Source organism: Acipenser ruthenus, chromosome 3 (genome assembly GCF_902713425.1).
Source record: "Acipenser ruthenus chromosome 3, fAciRut3.2 maternal haplotype, whole genome shotgun sequence".
NCBI classification, from domain to species: Eukaryota; Metazoa; Chordata; class Actinopteri; order Acipenseriformes; family Acipenseridae; genus Acipenser; species Acipenser ruthenus.
Genome location: NC_081191.1, coordinates 35,461,498 through 35,473,612, shown reverse-complemented (window position 1 = coordinate 35,473,612; position 12,115 = coordinate 35,461,498). Strand labels below are relative to the sequence as shown.

Below are 12,115 nucleotides of genomic sequence, written 5' to 3'. Positions count from 1 at the left end.
CTACGCTCCCCTGCCTCCAGAGCCCGCTCCTTCTCCACCCTCGCCCCACAGTGGTGGAATGACCTTCCTACAGATGTCAGGACTGCCCAGTCTCTGACCACCTTCCGGCGCCTCCTCAAGACTCACCTCTTCAGGCAGCACCTGTAGAACTCCTCTTTTTTCCCTCTGGACACTTACCACTCTTCCTTAAATTGCGCTTTACTTGCTCTTATCTGCCCCCTATTTTACTGCATTTAATCCTGTACTTTAGAGTACTGTAATCGGTCAAGTGTTATTTAATCTGTAGTATTTTGTATTTAATTATATCCTGATGTAACTATCACTGACACTGTTATCTGCTCCGTTATTGAATCGTATTTTGTCATACTTGTACTTGCTAGAACCAGTCATTGTATTTATCTTGCTCTTAATTGTATTGTTACTTGTACTGTGATTCTTGAAATGTATTTTTATTTACGACTGTAAATCACCCTGGATTAATCATAAATTGCCATTTATCAATATACCTGACAATGTAGGCAATGGTCATGAGGGCTCCCTACATTCAAAACCAGTCCCCCTCAGCCACATCTCTATAAATTGATGAACATACCTAGATTATATACCCCCGATCACATCAGTAATCTTAAAATGTGTCAATCGAGAAATCCGAGGCATAATAGACTAACTGCAGAAGTAGTTCGTGGAATATCCTTAAAATAAATTAAAATCATTTTTATCCAGATGCTTGGGTACTAATCTTCAGTACTGTTAGGACCAGGGTTATAGTTTTATCCATATGGTGTTCAAGGGCCTGCTGCACAGAGAGAGGTAAGGCACCTACAGACTGGAAACACACCGACCCACTTGAATGGTCTTGATGGAAGCACCTACATCAAGGGTCACTTTTAAGTCATGTCATGTAGACGCATTACTTCAAAAACCCTGGATCATGCCAATATAGTCTCCCTCATTATATTACCCCCCTCCTTTTAATGCCACCCTCACAACCCATTATATATTTCTTCGGAAGTGTTGTGCACCAATATAAACCAATGCTATTTCTCCAGTTAAACCTCAACATTTTGCATGCAGGGTGCCACAATGTGTCTTTTGTAGAAGCAGCAACAACAACACAAGCCAGTACCATCCAAAAGAGATGCTTTATTACCACATGAAATATACAAGCACTACAGTGATTAACGGTAGCGACGCAATTGCAGGGTGTTGCGTCTTCTCCAGCAAGCACGGCGGGAGCCACCGATGGTGAGGTGGAACTTGTGGCCCTTGCCCAGACCACGGCTCTTCTTGCCGGCTGATGTAAGCCCACGCATCTCTCTGTGCTTGTGGACAGGCTTTGTGAGCCACTGGATATCGGGATTGCGTCTGATGGCCTTGTGGAATGGGTCAATGAGGATCACCTCAAAGAACTTGTATGTGGCGTCTTCACCCACCCAATAGGAGTTCAGTACTCTGAGGCCACCACAGTGACGGCCAGCACGCTCCTACGAATAAAAATATAATCTTGTTAGGGACCATCATTTCCAGCTGTATGAAGCTTAACTGGACTTTAACCCATGAACATCCAAGCCAAACCTGCAGCAACCTTCATTTGTTTAGGCTTGAAACAGCTGTGAATTTTGTTAGTTTATACACTGGCTTTATCCCGATTTAATTTGAATGCCGTGGCTGGTTTGTTCTATTAAATAAATTTGGAAGTCAATAATTTGCCTATTTAACAACCACCTGCCAGAAATTGCATGGAAACTAAACAAAAGCTTCCTTTTCTCCTAAAAATAAGTACACCTTTATATGTAGGGTCACTGTTCAATTACGTTAAATAGAAAAAAATAAAGCTGTATTGTTTTTCTAATTCTGCCAAATGTACTTTTAGCTTTTGACTGCTGCCGATGGGTTCATAAACATGTACTCTACTGTATACCACTATACATAAAACTAGACAGACATTTTAAAACATAAGTTCAAAATACAAAAACAACATGGCATCAGTTTCACACCCATCTGCACCCCCTTAGCTACACAGACACCATCAACTCCAATGTTAAAAGCTGCACAGACCAGCATTTATCCTTGACATCACACCACGTAGGGCAATTCTTTCATGTACCCGATAAGTTTAATTCCATACAATAGGAGCTGACATTACTGTCCCATGCCCTGTGTTTTACAACCAGTAATACTTATTTTACACGATGGCATATCTAGGCCAGCGGTTGCCAAACTGGGGGCTGAGGGATGGTTTAAGGGGATCATAGTTCCCTACCAAATGACACCAACAAAGCAATGTTCCCCAGAGCAGGGATCAATTAATTTACAAGAAAGCTGCCGCCAGGTGCTTGGGGTTATTTTTAATGCAACATTAATGTCATCTAGCTCTATCAGTATACATCTTTATACAAGAAAAGGGAGCGACTGTAAGGAGAAGAAAATAAGCACTTTAATAAATAAAAATGTAATGCAGGATTTCTGCCAATGTATGGTTTTTCGGTACAAGTACTTGATAGATCTTCTCCCCCAAAAAATAAACCATATTGCTCCCGCTTACCTTTGCAGTCAATGTACAACTGATTACAGTAAATATGGAGCGGTTTCTTAAATGTCTGAGAAAGGACGCTGAACATAATGGAAGCAGTAGTACTTCTACCTGTATGAACATACAGCCACACTATAAAAGTTCTCAATTTCGGGTGGGGGTCCTCAGTCAGGAGCCAAAGAAGTTTGGGAACACCTGATCTAGACATCTAGCCAGTTTAATGCATATTACATAAGGGCCCTGTTTACACACGTCAAATTTCTTTAAAATATAAAACACATACAATATACAAGGGTGAATAATGCAGGCCCTATATTTTGAAAGCACACATTTAATGTAATTAGGGCTTCTGTTTTTCAGGTTTTATTAATTGTATTTTTCAGTGCTTATTTTTAGCTATTTGAGTTTTATGTAAATCGTTTTTTTCAGGGCTTTCGTTTTTGATATACTGTATGAAATTTGTGTTTTCGGTTACTTTCCAAAATGCTTGAGCGTTTTTTTTGTGTCAAAATATATATAGTAACTCAACAGTACTTGCACACTTAAGTTGTACCTTCCTTCCTTTGCTGTCTTCCACAACGAAATCCCTATGATCACGGGCACATTCTTCTGGGGTTTTTGTGTGTAGGTATTTTTGTACATTTTGCCACAATTCTGTTTTAAACCCTCAGTATCTTAACTGTAATACAGCTTTAAATCCCGCTAACAAGCCTCCATCCTGATTGTAATCTCGTTTTAAATCTTGCAAGCGGAGTCTCCAATAGAAATGTAGGAATGTGCTGTCACTCAGTAGTTGGGGAGGGTTTAAAGTATTCTGAACGAATCAATGATAGATACAAGTCAGGAAGGTGGGACATTGCCCAGCAACACAGGGAAATGTATTTATTATTTTTGTAGTTTTTTTTTTTTTTTTTTTTAAATGTGATAAGGGGAAACATTTCCAGTTTTTACAGTGTTTTATCGGTTAAAACCTAAAATCAGAAGCCCTAAATGTAATGTACTTGAATAATTATACTGACCTCAGCCACGGACTGCAGACTGCGGGCAAACTTGATCTCGTTGATTCCATGGTTCACAGGTTTACCGTAGGTGGCACCCTTGGGGACGGGGCGTTTGCGACCACCACGGCGCACACGCACACGATAGATGACGTAACCTGCAAACACAGGATGGTTAACTTTGTAGCTTTGTTGTATTTCTAAATATCCCAATTGCTACATCTGGAATACATTTCACATGAAAAAGTGAAAAGCATAGATGGACATATTATATCATGTTTAAAGGCCTAAGCACTGCTCTGCTGCCTGTCTTGCATGTACTCATGTCCTGTTTTGATTGAGGGCTGCCACTTTTTTTTAAATATAGTACATGTTTTAATGTACAAATTACTATAAACTTTCACCACTGCTAATCCCAAAACAGGGGTCTCCTAATTGATTGCACCCCTGACAAATTGTTAACATTTATTGAAACTACAGTGATCCTGAAATATCCCCATGTGCAGACGTCCTATTCTAGATAGTGCTGAAGACCACTGTTAGTTACTCAATAAGCAAGTGACAATTTACCAGCGTACCTTGCTTTGCCTTGTATCCGAGTCTGCGAGCCTTGTCGGGTCTGGTGGGTCTAGGAGCTCGGTGGAGGTTCGAGAGTTGGCGATACTGCCAGCAGCGGACACGCAGCAGAAATCGCATCACGTCTGACTGCTTCTTCCTCCATAGTTCCTGCATGTACTTATAAGCTCCCATGTTGGTTTATCTGTGATAGACGCAAGATCGATATACATTTTAACTTTAGACCTTTATGCTAAAGCTTTACAAATACATTAAGCACAACCATTAACACTGGTTACAAAAACTGTCCTTGAAAACAGGTGCAACTATTTTGACGCGGCTTGTATGTTTTGAAGCATCTGTGCAGTTTCAACAGCGGCGATAACTGCACAATTCAGCCAACTTTAAATCATTGATTCCATTCGGTAGCCAACATGCCTTACATACGACTTGATTACAAGCATTTGTTAAGCACACACTTCCTTGCACGTTGAGAGCAATTAAAGTATCAGTTGAGATTTCACCTACAGAAATCAAATCCGAAGCGACACACTTTTTTTTTTTTTTTTTAACTAGCCCTTACATTTTAGATAGTGATGCTAAATAGAAAGTTTAGGGCGAGGCCTACTTAGAAATTTGAACATACTAGGACAGCTGCAGGTTACAATACGGATAAAGCATGTAGAAAGATGATAAAATAACCATTTAATAAATGTATCACAATCTTTCCCAACGAGCCACGCTCATTCACAAACATGCCATTGGATAAGCCACGCCGACAAGCACTTCAGGCCCACACCACAAAAAACGTACAAATTAAAAACAAACCCAGTTTTAAACACCGAGAAAACTCCACCTATCCCCGACTACATTGGTCATTAAGACAGCTAGTATATTCTACGAAACGTTACATTACAGAATAATTGTACTGAGAAGTGACCATTAATATATTCTCAATCAGTTACTGTTTACTGTGCCCCGACCCAGTTTAAGCCATTGTATATCCCTCACGCAGTAAGCTTATCCTATAAATACAATTTGTGTATGTGTATTTAAAACGTGCACTTTGTAATACCAAGCTGATCATGTCTCGATGGCTCAATTTTATAAAGATTTTATTAGGATTGCACAAACAGCATAAAACACAAAAACTCCCTTACATGATGGCGTACCAGCCGGAAAGGAAGTGGCAGAATTCCCAACATGCTTTATCACAGCGCCCTGACGTAACTTCCTTGGGCCAACGAGAGCGTAGCTGGGAAATGTAGTGAAGTCTGGTAGTGAGGAATCAATCGAAAATATGACACAACAGTACTATATATATTACTACTTTATATACTGTCACCTTGACTTGTAACATATAAAAAACAAATTACGACATAATAATTGTAAAAGCTGTAGGGCCAGTATTTCCTAAACAAACATAAATCGTGAATTGTTAAATGTAGACATGAGTCGGGATAGGTGCTGCTTTCGGGTCATATCAGAATCATGCATTTTTCTTTTCATTCGTTTCTTTTTTGCTCTAAATTTATATGTACATCTGTAGAAAAAAAAAAAACCATACATTTAAAGAGAATGCCATTGTGATCATGAATTGACAGCGAATATTTTTTTCAGGATTTTTGGTTATTTTATGCAAATCGTCCATCAGATGTATGCTTAATTTTTGTCTGGAAATAAAAACGAATTGTCGTAAAATACACGTTTTTGCAGCAGAATGCAAGGAGAGAGGTGCATGCGCAGTACATTCCTTGCGCTTCCTGTATAATTTACACCACTGCAGTGGTCACGCGTTGAGGTGAATGGAGGATTATTTGCAGGAAAACAAGGTCACTGATTCAGACACCTGCAATTTATATTATAGATAACCTAGCAAGTAAGTATGTTTTCCATCTCAGTTAAATGGTCGTATTGCATACCATAATGTTAAGTATTAACATATTTTAGTACATCTCCAATTGAGTATTCGTTCGGTATTTAAATATTTCCAGTTTAGTTTTTCCAGTATTGTTTATGTAATTGTTTATTTCTTCATAGGAGTAAAGGTGTTTTAAAAACAGAGCATGGGAAAGGGCTGTAAAGTTGTGGTCTGTGGACTGGCTTCTGTTGGAAAGACTGCTATTCTGGAACAGCTGCTCTATGGAAACCATGCAGTCGGTACGCCTTTAATTGTTTCAAGTTAAATGTATATGGGATCATATTTGCAACACATGAAACTAGGCAGGCGTCAGTTGCTACTTTTTAATGTGTTTATTTTTAATGTGACTACGTGCAGGTTAGATACTGAGTATCTGTATGTAGCAAAACACACTATTTACACCACGTACGTGTCATGAGTTCGTAATATAATACATTATGGAAATTTGTGCAGTGAACACTGCATTTTACAAACGGAATACCCTAGTCAGTACTGAGAAAACAAACAAACAAGGTCATGTTCAATTCCGGGTGAGGTGAAGCTACACTGACTGGCCAAGAAGATCGAGAATGTGGCATTGTGCAGAAAGACGAGCCACGCACTTTGTCCAATATAAAACATACATTTTTTCTTTCCATTAGGGTTAGGGTTAGGTTGATTTAAATCTTAAGATCAGTATTCTAATTCTGTCATCTGACCCGTCGACAAAGTGTCACATTTATTATAGTTTATACAAATGTATAGTTATGTGATCAACTAATAACGTCAAAACACATTGTTTCACAACTTTATTCACCCTGAAGGATGTGAATCTAATGAAACACTTGAAGACGTCTATGTTGCATCAGTGGAAACAGATCGAGGAGTGAAGGAGCAGTTGCGTCTTTATGACACTAGAGGGCTACAAGATGGGTCTGAACTACCAAAGCATTATTTCTCCTTTGCCGATGGCTTTGTCCTGGTTTACAGCGTGGACAGCCTTGAGTCTTTCAAGAGGGTCGAGATATTAAAAAAGGAAATTGACAAGTCCAGGGACAAAAAAGAGGTACAGTAGAATTTTTCTAAAGGTTTGGTTACCTTTCATTCAACAACTCTAGGCCCATATCTTGTCTTTTTTTTCTGCAACATAGTACAAGAAAGAGTATGGGCATGTGTAGTTTAGTCGGTCCAACAAAGGAATACAAAAAAAAAAAAAAACACTACCTCCAATTAAAGTTTACTGTTAACCTTACCACGTGCAGTTTGTTTCAGGGCTAGTTTATTTATTCACATTAGGGTCACATTACCTCGATAAAGTCGAGTGTCTGTGTGCTTCAAGGGACATGCTTTAACCAAAAAAGTAATTCACAATAACAGCAATAAAATAACTGTGTTCATTTGAACTACTGACACTTAATAATGGGACATGTTTTTATTGTTGAAATGAATGACCAGTGGTGAGTGATACATTTAAATGACTCTCTCATGTGAAACAATACTGCCACTAGAATTGCAAATATGACTTGTATATAACAGAACCATCTTTGCTCAGGAGTGACCAGTAATGTTCATATGCAGTAAACTTGCAATTTCCTGTGCCCACATCCAGCTTTAGCCATTGTATTGATCTCACTTAAACTATTTTTGCAGTTACTATTATGTGCACAGGTTGTTTTATTGAATTGATGGAACTTTGACTCTTGTAAGTTGTGAACGACTTGTAGGATTTATGTATTGACCTTCATAACGGTGAAAGAATGAAACATGCACAAGATTGTCATAACAATTCATTACCCCAAAACACCAGCTGCCTAGTCTTATATCTGTAAGAGCATAACTATATGCAAGTGGGTATTGGCTTGATTTACCGTGGGCAAACACCTTTCTAGATTATTATTTTAAAGGACTCTTATAAACATATTGTTCCTGTAAAGTGAAACTGATGTGTCAGAGGTGAAAGTCATCATTCTTTTAGTTTTTGAATTGCAGTGCTTCCCAATATTGACACTAAACAAGTATTGCTTCTGACCTGACAAGAATGAAAATAAAAGACTAGTTTCACATTTACTGGGCATATATGGTGTACTGTTGTTACAAATGATGACCATAGTGGTTGTTGAGTCGAACAAAACAGTAATGTTCTTATTCCTGCAAGGATTTAAACTATTGTGGTACCAAGGTCATCCTACAGTCTGGGGTTGTTTACTCTGAATCCTGAAGGCTGTGGTGTGTTATATACCAATACCATGTCTGGAGATCCTAACATGCTCAGAAGAAAATAATTAGGATTCCTGGGAAAAATGATGCTGGCTATTTCAGTTACAGTGAAAGTGAGCTATAGGACCATTTAACCTTGTATTCTGGAAAGGTAGGCAAAAATGTAATGTCTATCTTGCTAACATGGAATATATGGTAGGCAGTGTACACTCTAGTGGGATTTCAGGTCCCAAGCAATGGAGTTGACTCTACATGTAAAGGTACATTCATCAAAAACAAACAGGTAGCTATATCTGCTAGGGCAAAAAACAAATCTGTATATAAAATGGTCATTGCATTATTTCAAGGTTAGTGCTTCTTAGTATCAGTAATTTAGGTCTATCCTTGAATTATGTTTATAACTACGATGTGTAATTCACAATACATTTTCATTAAACAAGTTAACTACTTCCTGATCACATGGATATTCAGTTTTGTGTTAACCACATTTTGTGTTAACTTATCCCTTTTAATTTTTCTTTTATTATTTGTAGGTTACAGTCATTGTTTTAGGCAACAAGACAGATCTGCAGGACCACAGGCAGGTAGACACCGAGACGGCTCAGCTGTGGGCCAAGGGAGAGAAGGTGAAGCTATGGGAGGTAACTGTGACAGAGAGGAAGTGTCTGATTGAACCCTTCACTGTTCTCACCAGCCGACTGACCCAGCCCCAGAGCAAATCTGCCTTTCCCCTGCCAGGGAGGAAGAGCAAGGGGACCCCTTCCTCTGACATGTGAGCACCCCTGCAAAACAGAGGAGCAGAATTAGGCAGCTAAAGTAAATAATAAAGTGACAGCACTTTGTTTAAAAAATATATATATATATAAATATAAAATCAGTACATTAAAACGTGAGCTTTTAAATGGCAAGCAATAAAAGGGAATCAAACTGTGATTACTGTGTAGAGATTGTTCGGCTGTAATTAACAAAGATACCTGAAATAATATACAGTATCTCAACTCACAGCAATTCAGAATATACAGGGGAAGGACAAACAAACTGGAAAACACACACTTTTTGTGTAAATGAGCTGTCGTTCACGACTTGCAAATCAAATCCCTGTCATGTGTAATATAGAAAAGCTTCATCCTGTTACAAGTTAGTTTCAGGGAAGACAACAGATCTGATAGACTTTTATAGAGGCCTAATAATTGTTGACATGTGCCTACATATTGAGTTTAATAAAGAACAGCCTCAAGTGAAAAAAAAAATAGCACTTTAATAACTTCTGAAATCTCAAATAAATGTCAAAATACTGGATTCATTTACAAAAAAAAAACAGATGTCGCTTTCCAGCTCAACTTCCCTGAAGGAATTGGTAGTGGTAACAATCACTTATCCCAATACACCCCAATATATTCTGCATCCTATTGTCGGTGGTATAACAGGGGTTTCTAATTATTCGTTTAGCCCTTGTACATTTTATTTTCTTTTTTAAAACTTATTTCAGAGTGTGTGCCTATAGGTCATCTGTTTTATAAATCTTTTGAATTATTCTTGGTATCAGAGACCCAAGTAGTAACATTAAATAAAAAATACATACAAAATCCCCTCTTTAGTAAGCTGCTTTTGGTTAGAATGCTTTGTGCTTCTGATAAAACCCATAACTGCAGTACATAGATTCAGCTTCTTAGAAATACTGGACAATCTCTGCAAAATTTTTTTTATTAAAATATACAGCCAGAACACAACACAGCATTAAAACCAGCAGCACTATTCTATACTCTTTATTAAATTAAGAATATTTAACATTCTACTATATTTGTTACATGTTATGTATCTTCTTGAATTAACAAGACTGGATGCTGAGCAAATGATTTAACAGTAGCAACAGTAATGCACTGCAATGCTTATTTTGTGTAGGACATACAAAATATAATCCTTCTTGATTTATGAGGCATTAAGCCTAAAAAGCACTTTTGGGGTAAAATGGGAAGATAAATGTGAAAAACCGAAGAGAGCCTTGTTTGAGTTTCTATTTTTGATACTTCAATATAAAACTGAATGTTTCCTTTTTTGTTATGTATATATTTCCTGTGTAATAAAGGCAAGAAGTATGGATGGTTTTGTATTGAGTTACTGAACTTTGTGTTCCTTTTCAGGTGTTTGTTTTTAGCATTAAGCACCATGACTTGCACAATGTCATTCTAGAAATAGATTACAATTGTGTTATGAAGAGGGAAGGTTGCTATAAAATGCCTTTTTTGAATCTAATACAATATTCAGACATTACTGTGCTTGCATATAAAATCAGTCTTAAGTATATGCTGTGAATCTTAAAGCCAAACTGGCATTAAACAAAGTAATATTAAAAAGCCACAATGTATAGTGGATTGGGTTATTTTTTTAGATGGAACCACTGTTTGAAACCTTTTCAAGGTAATGGCTAGACTGAGATGAAAACAATTAATAAATCTAACCTTACTTTAATCCTGCAAATGGTTTCCAAAAAAAAAAAAAAAATTTACTTACATTGTCCAATCAGTGTATTTCCGATGGGGAAATCAATTCCTAGTGATATTTGCAATGAGGTTTCATCTAATGGCTTCAACAACTTTCAATAAAGCAACACACACACTTTATTACTTTTTAAAATGTTAATTATTGTACTTCGACAAAGCAATTACCTAGAAACATCACCACTTCTCCCAAGACCACCCATGTTTTACTCACAACAGGAAATGTGAAAGATGTTTAAGCACACAATAGGATATATGCAGCACTACAAAAGTTATGCATCCATGGAAAAAAAATAAAATAAATGAAAACCCACATATCACAAGAGGGCTTGGTGTCAAGACTTTATTGAAGTTTCACACTGAAAACTGAAGTTTGAGGGGAAAACATGCCATTTACCTTTTACAAGCAGTTGAAATAATGTAGAATGCTAATATTGCAGCCACAAATAACCATTTAAAAATATATATAACCACTTAAATACGTATTGCCATTTATTTATTTTTTGACCCAAAATACCTTAACTTACAACAGCAAAACATTCTCAGGAAATAAAAAAAGACTGAATAAAATCTGCAATAGAAATACCCACCAAAACCCCTACAACCCCCCGCCCCAAATCAAAAGCAGCTCCATTCATTACAAGTAAAACAGGAATAGACAGCTATAAATTATGTGGCATATCTTTTGGTCCACTGTCTGGCTATTCGGTCGTGCTCTGCTCTGTTGGTCATGTATTGAGTAGCAATGCTTCCAACGAGTGGATCAGCTGTAAAGAATCAAAGGAAAATCAGAATTAGACAAGGGCAATGTCATACTCAATGGCAACTGCCTCATGAGTCACTATTATAAAGCATTTTGTTCAGCTTAGCACAGGTCCTACAGGGGCTACATACAGCAAAGCTGGATGATGCATTCCAAGAATGACCATGTTTGAGAATATTTGCAATATTTGTTTTATAGATATTAACCATGTTAAATATGCATGGTTACCTACAATCCCAGTTACTAGTGAGGGAACAGTGCTGTAACCAAAGTCATGTCTCTACAAGGGCCAGGTTAGAAAGCATTTGGCTTCCCTTTTCTTCCACTGTTTTTCAACACTTACTGCAAGCAACACTTAGTGCAGTGTGGAACTTGGTGTCCTTTCATCCATGTTGAGAAATACACAAGAGCAAACTTGGGAGGCAGCCCTGCAATGAGCACACACAAGCATGCTGTGCCATGTCTGGATTTCAAATGGCTGTTAACCACCGACACACAGGCTACAATGGGGAAAGTCCCTTCATCTGTGTGTGCCATCATCCCACCCTGTATCAAGGGCAGTTTGAGGGATGAAAAATCTTTTAGATTTGTATTACCTGCAGTAAATAATCATCTATCCACAGACATGAATACAAATGTAACCTTTCACAC

General features: G+C 37.7%; 3 protein-coding genes across 4 annotated transcripts in view; 1 reads left to right on the top strand and 2 right to left on the bottom strand.

The window, feature by feature from the left end:
- Positions 1–1,123: 1,123 nt before the first annotated feature.
- On the bottom strand, positions 1,124–5,360 carry LOC117435704 (large ribosomal subunit protein eL15). Its single transcript, XM_034059065.3, has 4 exons — positions 5,247–5,360; positions 4,110–4,291; positions 3,553–3,689; positions 1,124–1,484 (listed from the first exon to the last, which is right to left on the bottom strand). Exons 2-4 carry the CDS (start codon positions 4,279–4,281, stop codon positions 1,179–1,181), a joined length of 615 nt encoding a protein of 204 aa, XP_033914956.1. The 5' UTR covers positions 4,282–4,291; positions 5,247–5,360; the 3' UTR covers positions 1,124–1,178.
- A 447-nt stretch (positions 5,361–5,807) lies between these two features.
- nkiras1 (NFKB inhibitor interacting Ras-like 1) lies at positions 5,808–10,301 on the top strand. 2 transcript variants are annotated; one of them, XM_033993105.3, is made up of 4 exons: positions 5,808–5,965; positions 6,127–6,246; positions 6,811–7,052; positions 8,737–10,301. In XM_033993105.3, the coding sequence occupies exons 2-4, from the start codon at positions 6,153–6,155 to the stop codon at positions 8,977–8,979; spliced, it is 579 nt and encodes a 192-aa protein (XP_033848996.1). In that variant the 5' UTR covers positions 5,808–5,965; positions 6,127–6,152; the 3' UTR covers positions 8,980–10,301. The 2 variants fall into 2 exon arrangements, with proteins under 2 accessions (XP_033848996.1, XP_033848997.1); XM_033993106.3 differs by having other exon boundaries at positions 5,813–5,961.
- Positions 10,302–11,030: 729 nt separating this feature from the next.
- LOC117394676 (ubiquitin-conjugating enzyme E2 E1-like) overlaps positions 11,031–12,115 on the bottom strand; it is a 29,671-nt gene continuing 28,586 nt past the window's right edge. Inside the window, exon 6 of the mRNA XM_033993103.3 lies at positions 11,031–11,468. Coding sequence (XP_033848994.3) covers positions 11,371–11,468 — 98 coding nt within the window. The 3' untranslated portion in view covers positions 11,031–11,370. The remainder of the gene's footprint in view (positions 11,469–12,115) is intronic.

What these genes read in the sequence shown, in the direction of transcription:
- LOC117435704 (XM_034059065.3), bottom strand. Translation starts at nt 4,281, where the DNA reads ATGGGAGCTTATAAGTACATGCAGGAACTATGGAGGAAGAAGCAGTCA. An exon ending in CGGATACAAGGCAAAGCAAG is followed by an intron (nt 3,690 to 4,109) that starts GTACGCTGGTAA and finishes CTGTGTTTGCAG; the next exon opens with GTTACGTCATCTATCGTGTG. An exon ending in GTCTGCAGTCCGTGGCTGAG is followed by an intron (nt 1,485 to 3,552) that starts GTCAGTATAATT and finishes TTTTATTCGTAG; the next exon opens with GAGCGTGCTGGCCGTCACTG.
- nkiras1 (XM_033993105.3), top strand. Translation starts at nt 6,153, where the DNA reads ATGGGAAAGGGCTGTAAAGTTGTGGTCTGTGGACTGGCTTCTGTTGGA. An exon ending in CTATGGAAACCATGCAGTCG is followed by an intron (nt 6,247 to 6,810) that starts GTACGCCTTTAA and finishes TTCACCCTGAAG; the next exon opens with GATGTGAATCTAATGAAACA. An exon ending in AGTCCAGGGACAAAAAAGAG is followed by an intron (nt 7,053 to 8,736) that starts GTACAGTAGAAT and finishes TATTATTTGTAG; the next exon opens with GTTACAGTCATTGTTTTAGG.